Raw genomic sequence first — 17508 nt, 5'->3', positions numbered from 1 at the left:
TGAGGCTCCCTGATTAGTAGGCTGGCTGGCTAAAGAGCTCCAGGGAACCAGCCCTATCCAGTGATCTCAAATGCACGTGTGGTATTTACATGGGTGTTGGGAATCAAACTCAGCCCCTCACACATGTATATCAAGCATTTACCATATGAGCTCTCTTCCGGGCTTCCGTTAAAATGGAAGGAAACTGCGAGGCAGTGCTCCTGTGATATAGATGATTTTTTTTTAAATAACTAAATATCTATGTTGGGAGGCTAGAAGAAGTGAAAGGGAGGGAATTCAGGTTAGACTTGATGAAAACACATTATAAGCATATAGGAAATCTCAAACAATGAAAACGAATAAAAGAGAAACTACACACACTATTACTGGTGTCTGTTAGCAGATAAGTGAAATAAGCATGGCCTATTTCTTTGTGGTGTTTCTCAGGGAGAACAGTCATTCATGGAGTCACTCAAAGGGTAAGAGAGCTCCCAGCCCCGGGCTGCCCTCAATAGCAGGACCACAGTTAGATTTCTCTCTCACGACTCTTCCACAAATGATACAGTTATAGATATTGGTATTTTGACATTTTTAACAAGACAAACAAGTACAACAACAAAATTCTGTCCTCCAGAAGCTCCAGGGAAGAAACAAGGTTCAAAGGAATTTGTCAGTAAGGAAAAGCAGGTTCCCTTCAGTATTGAAAGCTCACCCTAGGCAGGAACAACTTCCTGGCACTAAAGGTATGAAGGGGCTGTGCACCCCAGGTCAGCAAATTGTGCAGGAGAAGGCTGGGAAACAGGTGCTGGGGGGGGGAGGGGGAGAAGGAGCATCCAAGGCCTAAGAGGCCAGGCCTTTCCCCTCCCCCTTCACTTTAATTCCCACACATGCCTCTCATTTGAGAGGGCAAAAGTGGGCATGTTGTTTTGTACCTCCTCTTCTCTTTGGTTTTTAATTAGAGACATCAAAAATAAGTTCACATCCAAAAGACAGGTTTCTATTTGTCTGGACTTTCATGAGGGAAAGCTAGACTTGAATTGTCAAGGCTCCAACACCATCTAGCAGGACTGTGATTTTCTCTTAAATGTCAGGAGGACCTGAAGTCTACACGGACAATTAATAGATTTTTCAGTCTCAATTCAGTTCCACCCAAGCACCTTTGGAGACTCCAGGATTTAGTCAGCAGTGACTAATGGGTTCTCTGAATAGCACTTGACAAGTCAGCCCCAAATTACTGCTGGATCCCTTAACGATCACTGGCACACCAAAAGAATGAAGACATTTGCAGACGCTTTTTCAAGCAAAACTGCCTTACAGGTGTTTGCGAGTAGCTCAAATCAAACAGCAAGCACTCTTTAACTTGGCGTCTATACAAAGTTGCTTGTCCAAATTCACACTCTAGGAGTCGTTCCCTTGGGATTATTTGCTTGCTTTCTTCTTCAGGCGAGGATGGAGAATCAATGCTAGGCATAGGTTGATCACTGAGCTACGGTCATAGCCCTCTTTTGACCGTTTCTGATTATTCGATAGATTGTCTATAAAAACATGCTCTCAGCATTTAGAGCTCTAAGGTCAAACAGCGTGGCTGTACAGGTTCCTGTCTGGTAAGCTCTCTGTGCTTAGCAGGAGGAGGAGGAAGCCAGCTCAAAGTAATGAAATGCCCAGAACTGGTTCCACTCCACAGGGCAAATTCCACTCACCCTCCTCCCACTAGCCATGGAACCCTGTGAATTTCACTACCACGTGGGATGCAGCTTTCCCTCGGTGCAGGGAGGGTTTAGACTTCAGTCGGATTTAAACCTCTCATACTTGCGTTGTGAACAAGCAGTCCCAGACTTTTCTGCTAGGATTTGTGCTTGCATCCTGAGGGGGAAGGTCAAGGCAAGGAAGGAAACATTTATCTCTCCCTAAGTGATAGGAAGAGAAGCCGGGTCGACGGTATTAGCAGGATTCATCCCTGCAACTCGGGAGAAACAAACATCAAGTGAAGATGATACACGGGGAGAGAGCGTGGCATCAGGCAGGGATGAATGCTTATGTCATTCATCACTTGCATGCCTAAGTTCTCTCCTGGGATCCTCCCCTCTAGAGCAGCCTAAAGGGGCCTCCAACACAATTCCAGTCTCTGCGCATCGTTTTCCTCCCCTCACTCTCCGCCCTCTTCTCAGGAGACAGCTTCTCGACCCAGAGAAAGTACCAGACACTCACAGCTGATTTCCAGTCCCCTTCCGTGTCTCCAACTTTCCCTCCACCATCCTGGTCCCCTCCAACTGCACCTGGCACTTTGCTCTCTCATGGTCCGCAGCAACACAAGTGATGAAATCTTCAATCACTCAAATGCTCTGCGGCTTTACTCTGGCTGTGGACAAAGGTCTGAGTCCTGCCTGCTGACTGTTAGCCTGTCTCCACTTCTGCATTCCTGGGCTCTCCCTGGCCCTGGACCAATCTTGCTCTTCCTCACAAGCTGCCCTGATGCTGCTTCTAACTTTTTACCTCGTTTAGCAAAGGGGGCCAGGGAAGCAGGGAGGTGGTCTGCAGACTCCCCCACCCACCCAGTGCCCGGGTTTCATCCACAGATGTGTAGCAGAACACTTGCTGTGGCCCCCCTCACTCTCTGTCTCCGTCTCCAGCAGATGGCTTAGATCCCCTACAGCCTCCTCCCTCACCAACCCATCCCTTTGTCTCAGCCTCCAACTTCTGCGGCACTCAAGGAACCCACGGGACAGCTGGCCACCACTCCAACCAGAAAGGGATAGCCAACAAAGCTGCTAGGCAAGCTTCAGAGCTTCCCTCTCGCACCTCTCCCCCAAGCCCAATCCCCCAGTCTCATCCCCAGCTCTGTAGCACACTGCTGGCTGTGGCCTCAACTCCCTTTCTACCCCCATTCTCAGACCCTGGTGGCACACCCGGCTTTCCTCCCTCCAGTAGAACCCCCCCCCCAGACCCTCTCCCCCTAGCCCATCTCCATCACTAAGTGTCAGCTCCCACCACCAGGAAATACATTCTACTCAGAACCACCAATGACCACACCTGGCAGGCTCTGAGAAGTATTCCATTCCAGGCAACCCACACCCACCACACTCTCCGAAGAACCAGAAAGAACAACAGAAACCAAGGAGTCAAACACACACCCAATAGAGAAAAGACCAGATACCAGCGTCTAGAATTAAAATGACCCGAAACCCAGACACTTAGATACCAATGTAAAAACACAGCAACAGCCAGGAAGATATGTTTCCACTAATCCCAGCAACTCTACTACTAAACATGCAATATAGCTGAACTGCTGCTCCAGTAGAGAGTCTAGTAGGCTGAGGCAGGGCAAGCATGAATGACAGGCTAGTCTAGCTATATAGTAAGAGCCTGTCTCAAAACAAAACAAGATAAAACAGACAAACTCACAAAAGCAATGCAAAACTGTAGAAATAAAATTACCTTTGATGGTCAAAAACATAAAATACATTAAATAGATGCTACTCACTATCTTGACAGCATTCCCCCAAATTATATGTAAATGTGCATAATGACCTCTGAACTTCACATAAAAGGGACTCTGGGATAGCCCCTGGAGGAAGAAGTGAAACACAGAACAATTGATGGTTGATATTTATTGCTACCCCACTATATGAGGAAAATACCTCCATTGGATTCATTTTCCGGGACAGTGACTGAGGCCCAGGAAGGTTAAGTTATGTGTCCAGGATCACATGATTCCTAGTGAGTCCATTTGCATAACTACACTGGGTTACTTCTCTGCTCCGACCAGCCAGTGGTACTGCATCACTGAGGGCGGGCTCCTGCTTCAACAGACAGAAGGTGTCCAGCAACAGCCGGGGTCAAAGAGCCACAGTTGCTGGCATGTCTGCACCCTGGCTACAGGGCTACCCGAGCAGGGAACTGATGGTGCTGTACCCTTGGCATCGATGGGTATGAATGAGCAAACTACTCCTGGAGATTTTCCCCACGAACCCCTCTTGCTTTAGCCCAGGTCTTATAAGCAGCCTTCGATACAGTATTTGGACTTTGTTGTCCAAGTTAAGAAGGCTCTCATCGAGGCGTGAGATGTTTAGGGCCTCTGACAGATGGTGGTGTATTATAAATATGAACCCTGGCCTCTATTCCAGACTTGCTCAGCATGATTTAGTTCCTGCTGACCTCTTGCCCCTTGACAGTGTCTGAAAAGAGAACTTTATGTCCTGCCTTAGGATGCCCTCTCAGAGAAGACGTCCTGAGCAGTCTGGACCGAATGGCCACCTAGATAGTCCTAACTGCATAAGATGGGCCAAGATTAAAATAGAGGCAGAAAAAGAATCTCCAAGCATGTTGGAGAGCATACGCATAGAGCGCTGCCAAGAAGTGGAACGCATTAACTTTCACCACAGTATTTATCAAGGATGCTCCTCGGGGTGGTGAGGGCTCTGTGGTTGCATGAGTCACCCGAACAGCACCAAAACAAGGGTGGTTAAACAGTCCCCCCAGAACCACAGGTACCAGCAAGAATTCCACCACAGTTGGGCGTGTCAGTGAACACCCAGTCGGCCAGAACGAGACCCAACCAAAAGGTACAAGGAACAGGTGGAGCTGCATACATGCCATGGTTAGCATGCATATATAATATCCCCGCATTTGTATTAAAAGCTCACAAAAATGACCTAGTTCCGAAGAAACCCTTGGACCCCAATTACAAGCAAGGAAACAGAGGCTGAGAAGTACAGCATCATTAAACACACCAGGTAATGAGCCTCTGTAGGGGAAGGAAAACGAAGGCAGCTGACACTGTCTATTAAATGAGTCCTAGCTTCAGCTCTCTGCAATTGCCTTTCCTCATTGTCAAACGAGAAGACGAACCATGCCTTCCTTCCCAGGCAGCAAACCCAGTCCTGCCTCACACCGCTAGGCCTCAGCAGACGTCGGGAAGCTCAGGAAGGCCTCCAGGAGCGAGCCCTTCACTCTTGCATGGTTCATTTCTTGCATCATTTCATTTTGGTACCACGCTGACAACACCGACAATGTGGGTGCCAACTGGAGATGTAGGGTGGCCCCCTGAGCCAAAGCCGTAGTGGCTACTGTGTGCCTAGGTGGTTGCTTCCCGGCAGAGAATCCCCGCAGCCAATTTTCTCAGTTCAGGTTATCTGCTCAAATGAATTCTCATCTTTACAAGCCGCAGCCTTCAATGGGTGGAGTTGTGCACGTGGGCGCCTTTCCTGTCTTCCTATCTTCCGCTGGACAGGAGTGAGTTTACTCTTTAGCGGAGTTCATCTTTCACCAGGTGCTTTGTCTACGGTACACTCGCTCACATGCCTTCCCTCACAACGCTTCCTGCTTTTCCTGTCTTGTGGCTCTCTCTCACTGAAGATCCGGGTCATGGCAGGGGGCAGAGGCCACATCACTCCCGGATGCTATACTGTCTTGACGTTTCTCTAACAGACATGTTAACCCATGACTCTTGAGTTCAGACCTCCCTCCCTCCACACACACATCCATCCTGGTCTCTCCCACCGGAAGGGGTCCAGTAAGACCCTATAGGGCTATTTTCATCCAAAGTTTTAAATCTTCCACATTCCCCCTCCCTCCAACTCGGTTACAAAGGCTTAAAAGAGCCGCGCGGTCAGAGCTGTCAGAACAACCACCAGCCAATTTTCTAGGTTGCTTTCCTTAGCTGCCTTGACAAAAGTAAGCTAAAGAAGGAAGGGTTTCTTTTGGCTCCCAGTTAAAGTACGCAGTCCGTCATGGCGGGGAAGCCACGATGGTAGGGGCAGCAAACAGCCCTGCACTGCATCCACACCGAGAGCTGAGAGACACGGATGTTGGTTCCCAGCCAGCACCCTCCTTCTTATCCAATGCCCACGGAACAGCGACGTCTATAGTTCGGGTGGGTTTTCTCCGTCTAGATACTCTTTCATAGCTATTCCCTGAGGTCTGTCTCTTAGGTGACTCTAGACCTCTCAAGCCGATAACAGTTATCACCACACAGCACACTGCCTACGCCATGACTAAGCAAGCTGGAGACAGGAACAGGGTCCGTGGTATTTCCTCTCAGCCAGGGCCTTGACCTCAGCCTGCTCCCTTTTGTACTCTCTGCTCCTCACTTTTCTCAAATGACAACCAGGCTCTCGCCTCTTCTGACAAATCTCCTCAAGCCGTACTCTTTCCTCCTCTTCCTCCCCTAGGTCCCTGCTTAAAGAAGACAGCTCCTGAGCACCACTGAAAACTGCACAGACTTACACACACACACACACACACACACACACACAATTACATATGTATATATGCACATCTATATATCTAAAATATTTCTTAATAACTGACACTAGTGTGTAAGCTCCACGAAAACAAGGGATTTTGACTACTTTGCCTATAAGGGACCCAGCACACGCAGTCACAGAGTAAAGACTTGAGAGAATGACCGAGTGTGACCCCGGCCCCTTTTCTGTGGGTTGAGGGTTGTAGTCTGGAGCAGGACAATCCCTGTCCACCCAAGCGTCCGCACTTACTTGGCACTGCGGACCCAGTGTGTGTGCCGGTACAGGGAGTAGAGGAAGCGCTGGCGGAACACATTCCATACTTTAATCGATTTGTCTTCAGAAGCTGTAACCAGAAGCTGGCCATCAGCCGAGAAGTCCACACTGCGAACTGGAGCCGTGTGTCCCTTAAATTCAGAGGACTTCCCTCTCCTGAAAATAAAGGTTAAGAGTGATACATTACTGTTTTAATCGTTCATTTAATTTTAATATTTAATCACCACACTGAGTTGGAAACTTACAAGTAGCTTAAAGCTCACAAACCCTTACAAAAGTGTGTGAAGGCCACGTGGTGCTGTGTGCTTCACTTGTCCTTCTGTGCACTGGCTTGGGTCACCGACGTTGCAGCTAGTACCAAACGGAAAGGGGGCTAGTCACCCCTGCCCCTGAAATGCATTGCTGCTTCTGTCTTAATGGGAAGCGGGAAAATACTATTCTGAATCAGATGCTACGCTGCACTGGGTGCTACTTTAGAAACAGCGGTCTGGCGTCTAAAGAAGTTTCAACCTTGAAGAACTCAGGTACATCAAGCTTGGCAGCCCCAAGCCCATACACGCCACGTGGAGTTCCATGAGCTACTGGGCCGGGAGAGGAAGGGAACTTCCGTGCTAGATACACAACAGCTCTTGATGTTCTTCCTTACTCCTGAGCCTGCATCAACCAGTACCAACTACAGAGACTCCAGCGCGTACCTACTGCCTCGCTGACCTCATGGCCTCTATCTTATGCTCACAAACAGCAAATGAGCTTTGAAATTTTGCATACATGCCTGTTCTTAATTGGGGAAGAAGGCAACAGAGCAATGGAGAGTAGATGTGAGGCGCTGGAGGTGAGGAAAAACTTAAAAACAGATGAAGGGGGGGGGGCTGGAGAGACAGCTCGGCGGTTAAGAGCATTGCCTGCTCTTCAAAAGATCCTGAGTTCAATACCCAGCAACCACATGGTGGCTCACAACCATCTGTAATGAGGTCTGGTGCCCTCTTCTGGCCTGCAGGCATACACACAGACAAAATATTGTATACATAATAAGTAAATAAATATTTTAAAAAAACAGATGAAGGCTGGTCATGCTCTAGAGAAGCCCTCATGGGTGTGCACTGTCCCTCCCCACGGAGCTCTTCTATTATTAACACACGGGAAGTTAGAAATCTCAAAAAAAAAAAAAAAAAAACAAAAGCAAAAAGCCTCAGAAGAATCAGCAGACTAAGTGGTGAATGCTGAGAAATTCTGTGTCAGTGTTAAGTTCGCAAGGCACTATAACCAGGACATTACAGTCATTTTTTACATTAGGAAAATCATTTCCTATAGTACACGGGGAGACTGCCACAATGACTGGCACGGATGAGGTGCCAATTCAGCCAGAGACATCTGTTTTAGATTCTCAAATCTTAGATGCCCACAGGAATCTGAACACCTGTACCTCACACTGCATTTGCTACCTTGGGATTGGGGCAGGCAGCATTGTCTCTACGGCACAAGTCGGGAGAAGTCCCGTGCACCTTCTCCTCCACACACTACATCCCTAAACCTGGGGTTACCACTTCCTCCACACCCTCTGAATAGCCCTCTTCTTTCTGCCCCAGTTCTGCCTGCCTTCAGGAACTTCTATCCTTAGCACCCTTCACCTCGATTAGTGCAGAAGCCTCTTAATCGGTCGCCCTGCTCTAATCCTTTCTCACCCCACATCACCCCCACACCCCCGTCACCTACAGACTGCGCTTATCACTGTTGAAAAGGTGATGAATGACATGCACACAAATCCCAGTGTAAATGTGTTCCTGGCTCCCTAGCAGGATATCCTGCCACGGGGCTGAACTTTGTACCCGGCACATTCAGAGTGCTTCAGACACACCTGTGCCTCTGCAGTCACGCTCTTAGGAAGACCCCTGCCCATCTGATGACCCTGATCTGCTACTAGGATTTGAGTAACTGCAGTATATCCTGACTTTTAAAATTAAACTCTTTTCTCTCCTACAGGAATGACCGAACCCATCTCTGTGAGATACCATTTAATACGTCAGGTACACAAGAGAGTAACCACCTACTGAACTTCACTCAGAAGAGTCAATATTATAATTACAAGCTTCGGAGATTCAGTCTGGCTTGCCCAGTCAGTGGCCCGGGGGCAAATGTGACTTTATCATTAATTTCTATCACCAGGCATAGGATAATGCATACGAAATAATCGATATTGGTAGTAGACATCCAGGAGAGAATACAAGGATGACTTCAGTCCGTTTTCAATAGGAACACTTGTGAAAAGAATCAGGAGACAGCAAAGAAAAGACTTGCCATCCACAGTGACCAGGAAGCGACCAGTCAATATCATTAAAACAGTCCCTGAGGGCTGGAGAGATGGCTCAGTGGTTAAGAGCACTGCCTGCTCTTCCAAAGGTCCTGAGTTCAATTCCCAGCAACCACATGGTGGCTTACAACCATCTGTAATGAGATCTGGTGTCCTCTTCTGGCCTGTAGACAGAATGCTGAGAATACTGTATACATAATAAATAAATAAATCTATAAATAAATAAATAAATAAATAAATAAATAAATAAATAAATAAAACAGTCCCTGAACTTCAGTCTACACCCCGCCCAGCAGTCTGTGCTACTGCGTGGCTATCTTTCTAGGGCCTCCTTTGGGCTAGGCTGCCCTGCCCTGGGCCCCACTGCACAGAAAACCTAGTAGAAGCCCGGGCAGCAGAGTTCGTGTGCTGTCTGCTGGGCTGGTGCCTCGCCACTCTCTTCTTTCAGATCTGGTCTGATTTTGTGACTTATTCTGTCCAGCACCGGTGACACTGTGCAGCTGAGGGCCAAGTCCTTAAGATGTCCAGCAGTTTTTGCTGTCATAATCCGGAGCTCCCCTGCCACTTTGTAGGCTATTCTGCTGGGTCAGAGGACTCAAGGAAAACCAAGGACCCACACTTGTGACTGAGACACAGTGTGTCTTCCAGCTCAGCCACCAGCTCACGAGGCTGTGTGGTTACCTCTGCCAACACCAAATGGGGAGAAAAGCATCCCAACCACCCACAAGATGAGGAGAAGTGTTAGTCTTTGGATTGAACTAGTCAGTAAGGGAGATTTTAAGCAGTAATGAGTAACTAAACACTGATATCTAAATTCCCCGTTGCCATGAATCACCACTGTCCTGGCCTACTGTGATTATTTAGAATAAATAATCTAAATAATAAATGGCCTACTGCTATTATTTAGAAAGAGAAACCAGTACAGAAATACAACCACTAGGTAGATATCTACAGCAATGATTCGGGGTGATTTTAGTGCACCCACCCCCTGAATGCTCCGTTTCTCACATCAGTAATAGAAAAACCAGCTGCAACCCCTGAAACAATGAACTCATCCTCGATTTCCAGAGCTAAGGCTTTCAAAGCGTACGCTTTCTCCCGAGCCTCAAACTCACCTCCTCTGAGTTTCCCTAGAGTCCATGCACATTCTCATGTCAATTCTCTTGAAGAGTTTTTACCTCTGTCAGCAAAATATTCAGACTTTTCTGAACAGAATTTCCCCTGGGTGGTGGCAGAATGAAGTGCCTGGCGGCAGGCAACCATTCACACACGTGCTTTCTCTCTAGGTGCACGAGAGTGTCACAGACTGCACATCAACCCTGCCACCAAAGAGCCACAGAGTCCCATCCTCTGCTACAGGACAGAAGAAAAGGACAGAACACACAGGAGCCATTCAAAAAGCATCCTAGAAAAAGGGGGGGGTAGATACAAGGTACAAGGCTGGCTGGCTGTTGGCGGGTATGGGTGGGGGGATACTTAAAATTTAAAACTTACAAAAAATCCTAACTCCAAAGCGTTTTACAATAGACAGGCTGTCGGCTCATGTCTGAACAGTGTCTCACAGAAGATCTGTTATCAGGGAATGAGACTTCAGCAAATGCAATGATATATGTATACGGTTTTTCAAGACAAGGTTTATGTGTAGCCCTGGCTGTTCTGGTACTCACTCTGTACACCAAGCTGGCCTCGAACTCAGAGATATACTTGCTTCTGCCACAGTGCTGGGATTAAAGGCATGTGTCACCACTGCCAAGCTGAAATTTTTTAAATGAGAAAATTCTAGAGCTCCAAAATGAATGGTAACAATCAAAGGACAGTCTAAGCACAGGGTGTCAACAGGGTCCCCAGGGCTCCTAAAAAAACCATGAAAGGGCACAAGGAGGTTGACAATTAAACTTTTGATATATGCCAGTGTGTTTCAGAGTTACACAGAGATTGCTGGCCATCTCCCAAAGATTCAGACATACTGTACCTACCTCCAGGTTAGAAATGGTTTTTCAAAAGGAAGACATAATTTTGAGTTGAATGAAATAGTTTGAGTTTAAGACCAGGGTATTACTTGTGTGATACCAGTGAGTACAGGTCATTAACTAGTTGAGGCAATCCCAAGAAGCACACTAGGAGCAGCCAGACCCCAGGAGTCCCTCACAGTTCCAACCCAAAACTTATCAAGTGTTTCTTCCTCTCACCTATCAGGAACCCAGAGCCTAACAGTTCTGTCTCGTGAAGCAGAGGCTACTAAGTTTCCTTGTGGAGAAAACTGCACGCTGGTCACAACGTCCTTGTGGCCCACATATCTGTAAGCTCTAGTGTTTGGCTTCAAACTCCACAGCATAAGAAAGGTGTCCCAAGAGGCAGTGGCTGTCGAGAAAGAGAACAAACAAACCAGGGTTAAGACAGGACCGGACGCATACCTTGTCACTAACAACTGTGATTGACAAAGAAGTCAGAGGTTGTAGAGCTGACCAGGTAAGGGCAAAAGTATTTTATCGTTTCAAATGATTTTTGTTTCATTATGAATATGCAAACTTGGTAGTGGCGTGCTTCAGAAGGGGTACTAGTCCCAGGATCCAAGGGGAGCGTAGCGACTAGAAGCTACCAGAAGCTACCAGAAGGAAGAAGGCTGAAGAAGAGGGCATTGGACTGAGTCATTCCATCTGGGTGCCTGGAAGTTACTTCACCTCAGTGTGGGGGCAATCAATCTTTTCAGAGGGACAGGTGAGCTACTTGAGAAAAGTATGTGGAAGCGAGTTCACCCAGAAGTCAAAAGCAGTAGGGGCAGCCCTAATACACTCTTTGCCTAATCCTACTTATTTGCCTTTTGTCTGTATGTCCTTGGTGCTTCTCTCTGTGGATGAACACGGGTATAAGCAGAAACAATTTTTTCCTGAACCATATGAAATGCACTGTATAAATCATGTCTTTATTGCTAAACATTCCCACAAGCTTTCCCTAGGAATATGTTTTTTTTTTTTTTTTCTCACATGCCCACGGTGCAGGTAAGTTTGAGAAACTAATCACCCACTTTCATCAACTGGTCCAGAAATGTTTTTAAAGCTGGGTGAGATGCCCTTAAAAGTCTGTTTCTGCTCTGTAATTTTATGACATTTGATGATTAATAAGAAGAACTGTACATTGAACATTAGCCTAAAAATCTTCAAATCTTGCCTACAAAACAAGTTCTATCATGTACACATCCTAGAACAGCCCCCAACAGCAGAAATCAGGTCACTGGGAATCACCATGTCTACAGAGAATGCTTGGAGATATTAGCAACTTTGTAAACTTCAAGGACAGTGCATATCACTGACAGGCAGAAACAGGGCCCCCAGCTTTACAAAGTTACACAAGTCTCCTAAATTCCCTAGCTTATGCATTACCTCCACGTTTAAAGTCCGGTGAGTTTCTAGGTTTTGAGCCATAATTTTATTCAATGTATTGCCTTTATAAAGGGGGGGGGGCGAGGGAGACTGGAGGAGGTGGGGAAAGAGTACAAAAAGTTGATGTTCTACTGCAGTTTGTCCAAACTCTAAAACATCTGTACTGGGGTCTGTTTACTGGGGATTGGGGACAAACAGGGAAGACAACTGGTTACACATGCTATGCTGGGATCCTGGTTGAGTTCTGTGTATTATGCTGCAAACAGGATACGCAAAGGCAAGTGAGACATAGCCCATTCCCTCAGTGAGACATCATTAGCACCATCATACGTGGAGGGAGCATCTTAACACATCATTTACTCAGCTGGGAGGTGGTAGTGCACACCGTCAATCCCAGCACTTGAGAGGCAGTGGCACACCGTCAATCCCAGCACTTGAGAGGCAGTGGCGGGTGGATCTCCGTGAGTTCGAGGCCAGCCTGGTCTATAAGAGCTAGTTCAGTTCCAGGACAGCTAGGATACATGGAGAAACCCTGTCTTGAAAAAACAAAACAAAACAAACAAAAAACTCATCATTTATTCATGTTAAACACCATGACGAGAGGGTCTGTCCTGGGGAAGGTGGATGAAATGATCTAGCTAAGATGGCAGAAAGAGCACTCTGAGTAGCAGGAATGCCACTTCGTCTTAGCCAGAAGGCCCAGAAGCAATTTTTTGTTGTCATTTTTATTTTATTTTTTTTTTAGATAGGGTTTTACTTTATAACCCAGGCTGGTCTCAAACACATAACCTTCCCGCCTCAGATTTCGAAGTAGTGGGGGAAAAGGCATACACCACTGTGTTTGGCAGAAGGGAACTCGTGTGCAAAGTCTGAGACTGCACTCGGAAGACAGGACAGGCAAGAAGACAAGTGACATCACAGGGCACAGGCTTTAGTCAAGGAGGCACGGGGAGAGGCACAGTTTACCCCAAGTGCAGCAGGAAGCCACTGGGTTTTGCAAAGAGGGCACCCCATGCTCTGGGTGGGAAAACTGTCCCTATCCCTAAAGAAGAGCTTTGCTTTTGTCTTTTCAAATGAGTAAAGTCTGTATGTGTTACGGATTAAAATGTCATTAAAATGGCAAAACAGTAAGTTTTTGGAGAACATAGAATACCTTTATGACTTTGAGGAAAGTCATTTGCTAAAACAACAACTATAAACTACTAATCATAAAGAAAGAGGATGACATTTTATGCTACAGTAAAATGAAAACACTTTTCTCCCTTGTGTGTGTGTGTGTGGGGGGGGGTCACTGTAAACAGAATGTGGCGGCACACACCTTTAATCCAAGTGCTTGAAGGAAGAGACCAATAGGTCTCTGTGAATTCAAGGCAGCCTGGCCTAGGTAGTGAGTTTCAGGCCAATTCAGGGCTGCACAATAAGACGGATGTCCAAAAAAAAAAAAAAAAAAAGCAAAGAAAGGCTCTCGTGTGTGTGTGTGTGTGTGTGTGTGTGTGTGTGTGTGTGTGTATGCATGTTTGTGTGCATATATGGAATCCAGAAGACAACCTTGGGTATTATTTCTTAGGTATTTTCTTTGCCTTGCCTTGATCTTTCTTGATCGTTCCTCCCTCCCTGCCTCTCTCTTTCTTGCCTTCCCTTCCTCCCCCTCCTCCATTATTAGCCAGGGTCTCTCACTGGCTGGGAACTCTTCAAGTAGCTTAGGCCCACTGGCAGTGAGCCCCAGGGATCTGCCTGTTGTTGCCTCTGCAGTGCTGGGATTTCCTAAGGGTGCCACCATGCCTGGTTTTTATTTAGCTTTGCCTGGGTTCTGGGGATGGAAGTCAAGTCTTTGGGCTTGCAAGGAGCTTGCTATCAGAAGAACTGCCATCTGCCCTGGAACTGGAGGTACAGATGCTTGTGAGCCACCACGCAGATGCTGGCACCTGAACCCTGGCCCTCTGCAGGAGTAGCAAGTGGTCTTCAGCAATGAGCTATCTCTCCAGCTGCCGCCCCCTCCCAACCTCCAGATCTCCTTAAAAATTCACTCCTTTGGAGTTGAACCTCATCTTAAGACCAGCACAGGAGATGCTGAACATAAATAAATACATACATACATACATACATACATACATACATACATACATACATACTGAGAAAGAAAAAAGAGAACCCACTGTGCTGAGCATGGTGGAACATGTCTGCAATTCCAGCACTCAGAAGGCAGAAGCAGAAAGAGTGTTTATGAGTTAGAAGCCAGCCTGGGTTACAGTAGATTCCAGTCAGTAAATTTCAGGTCAGACTGAGCTATATGGGAATAGCACATATACACACACAAACACACACACACGCAGAGCTAGGCAAGGGAGATGATTGTATATATGTATGTCTGTATGTATGAATGAATACCACAAACTGTGCTTAGAATCTACAAACATCATATAAATCCATAAGAAAAATGATTATGACCTAGCAAGAAAACAGGCAAAGGGTTAAATAGATGGGACTTTCATAAACCACAAGCCAGTAAGTAAAAAAAAAGGTGCTCAATTCTGCTAGTCGACAGGAAACCAGGGTCACCACACCCTCATCCAAATGCTTACAGTAAAGGAGACATTGCCTCTCTGGGGACGTGGACTAACCAGAAGTCTCCCATCATGCTGGTTAGTGTCACCACTCTGGAAAGAGTTTGAATGTACCACCTATCTGAAGTAGAACACACACTTGGCATTTGACTTGGCAGCTACACCCCCACCTAGATACCAAAGAGAATGCATGGACTTTTCACAGAACACATGCCCGTGTTTGCAGCAGTACTGTTCAAGTTACCCCATGCCGGAAACTCGTTACCCCTCGGCACAGAGTAGATATAGTTATGCTGTAGTCCTCCTCTGTGACTGAAGCGGGTAGTTATGAACTTATAAAAACATTACGTAGAGGACGGGGAGCGTTTAGAAGAGCACACAGTCAAGCTGGCTTAACTGAGACATTAAAATTACCCATCACAGAGAGAATGACTGGAGTGACATAAGGAGGGACTTCAGCCAGGCCCATGTGGTCAAGACTTGCACAACAGTTTGTGGTATTTATCAGGATGTGGTGGATTTTAAGAGTTGGAGCCTAGTGGGTAGGGTGAGATTATGGGGGAAGACCTTGAAAGGGTAATAGGACATCAGCTCTTTCTGTCTGGTCCCGGCCACCAAGAGGGGAGCAGCTTCCTTCATCATGTGCTTCTGCTGTGACATGGGCCCTGACCATAGGCCCAAAAGAAGACACAGGTAACTTGGCCACCAACTGAAACCTCCGACCAGAAGCCCAAATATATCTTTCCTCCTTAAGTATTTGCCATAGGAATTGGAAGCTGCCTGAGGCCTTACTGGGGCTTACTCTGGAGCAGGTTAACAGGCATATAACACAGGCAACAGAGAAGAAGCATAAGAAAAAAATCAACTCCCAGTACCACAATAGTGCTCTTTGGAGGGGATGGTGATCTGACTAGGTCTGAGGCTGTGAAAACTGGAGGGCTAGAAACTACAGGGTTCGTTAATGGATTTGAGGAAGAAAAGCAGAACGGTCCTGACTGCCGGTCTCCCAGAAAAACCTAAAGGCCATTTAATGAGATGAAAAGAGCTCTGGAGCAATGCTCTCCACCTTCCTGAGGCTGTGACCCTTTAATACAGTCCCTTATGTTGTGGTGGCCCTCACAAGAACTTATTTTTGTTGCTTCTTCATAACTGTAACTTTGCTACCATTATAAATTGTAATGTAAATATTTTTTGGACATAGATTTGCCAAAGGGGTCTTGACCTACGGGTTGAGAGGTGGGAAAAGGAAAAACCAAGAGTTTGTTCAGAGATGCTGTCGACATAACTGTGAGCGTCCGAGAGGGAGTATATACCTGCCCAGAGCCTAGAAAGATGTTTAACTTCAGTATAATGGCTAAAAGATTAAGCTGCAGAATCAGAATTAAGTGAGATGTACCAATGAAGACACACCAGACATAGAAATGTCCCAGTTACAGCTGCAGTTTGGAATACTTTATGCTTTTCTCTTACACTTCAGGAAAACAAAACAGAAAAACTACTAATGTATTATTTTTATTCCTTTTAGATGGGGCTGGAGAGACGGCTCAGCCATCAGGAGAACTGGCTGCTCTTGCAGAGGACCTGGGTTCAGCTCCTGGCACCCACACAGCAGCTCACAACTCTTTGCAAACTCCAGCTTCAGAAGATCTGATGCCTTCACATATGCAATACATGCAAGCCAAACACCAATGCAAATAAAATAAAAATAAGTAATAAAAAAAAGCAAGCAAACAAACAGGGCATGGTGGCAAATGCCTTTTCTCCCAGCACTCAGGAGGCAGAAGTACACTGATCTCTGTGAGTTTGAGACCAGCCTGGTCTACATAACAAGTTCCAGGACAGCCAGGGATGTTACACAGAGAAACCCTGTCTGGAAAAAACAGGAAATAATGTCAACAACAAAGTAAAAATATCATACTAATATGTAAGTCAGTGTTGGCTCTCTCGCCTGAATTCCCTTCCTCCGTTGTTCTGTTTGTCTTTCCTTCCTTCCTTCCTTCCTTCCTTCCTTCCTTCCTTCCTTCCTTCCTTCCTTCCTTCCTCCTTCCCCCCCTTTTTTTTGAGGCAGGATCTCAGGTAGCCCAAACTAGACACAAGCTTGCCATGAGCCAATGACAACCTTGAATTCCAGATCCTCCTGCACCCCAACAGCTCTAATGTATTGGGATTACGGATGTGTGCACCTCACCTAGTCCTTAATCTTCTTTCTTGGTTAAGAACTGTTCCAGTATCAATAATAAAAAAATGATATGCAAGTATGGATGTCACGACTGAACTGTGTGTATAATTTGCTTTCATATTCATTTCAATTTCTCTGGAACCACACCCCATGTAAACATTACCACATCAGTTAAAATGTCAAAGTTCACAGTATTCATCGTGCTCCTGCTCTATTTTAAGATAAAATGCCAAAGGGAACAGGTGAAGAAAAATGTTAGTCAGTAAATCTACCAATCTAAGAAAAAAATTACATATATATTATATATATGATTTATATGCATATATAAAATACATTATGAAAACAGCAATCCATTCTTTAAGGAAATCCTTGTTAGGACACAGAAGAACAAAGTCTGTTGTCCTAGTCAAGTTTCTCATATGTCCTTTCCTGAAGCATGACCACTGGGAATTCTATGTGCTAACAGACACTGGTGTGTTCAGTCTCATGCATTCTGTATATGGAGGACGGTGCACATCTGCTCTTCTGTATATGCAGGATGGTACACATCTGCTCTTCTGTATATGGAGGACAGTGCACA

At 46.1% G+C, this 17508-nt stretch overlaps 1 protein-coding gene across 3 annotated transcripts in view; it reads right to left on the bottom strand.

The window, feature by feature from the left end:
- Poc1b (POC1 centriolar protein B) overlaps nt 1-17508 on the bottom strand; it is an 84019-nt gene that overhangs the window by 50143 nt on the left and 16368 nt on the right. For 2 of the 3 annotated variants that reach the window (XM_050135490.1, XM_050135488.1), the window contains exons 3-5: nt 10995-11166; nt 10473-10658; nt 6474-6653 (exon numbers count right to left, since the gene is read on the bottom strand). In XM_050135490.1, coding sequence (XP_049991447.1) covers nt 6474-6653; nt 10473-10658; nt 10995-11166 — 538 coding nt within the window. The remainder of the gene's footprint in view (nt 1-6473; nt 6654-10472; nt 10659-10994; nt 11167-17508) is intronic. The other variant, XM_050135489.1, reaches the window with a different exon arrangement.

The sequence above is a fragment of the Alexandromys fortis genome, unplaced genomic scaffold, assembly GCF_014885135.2.
Source record: "Alexandromys fortis isolate MF-2015 unplaced genomic scaffold, M_Fortis_MF-2015_v1.1 scaffold_24, whole genome shotgun sequence".
Classification (NCBI taxonomy): domain Eukaryota; kingdom Metazoa; phylum Chordata; class Mammalia; order Rodentia; family Cricetidae; genus Alexandromys; species Alexandromys fortis.
The sequence above is the reverse complement of the archived record's forward strand: the minus strand, read 5'-3'. Positions and strand labels throughout refer to the sequence as shown.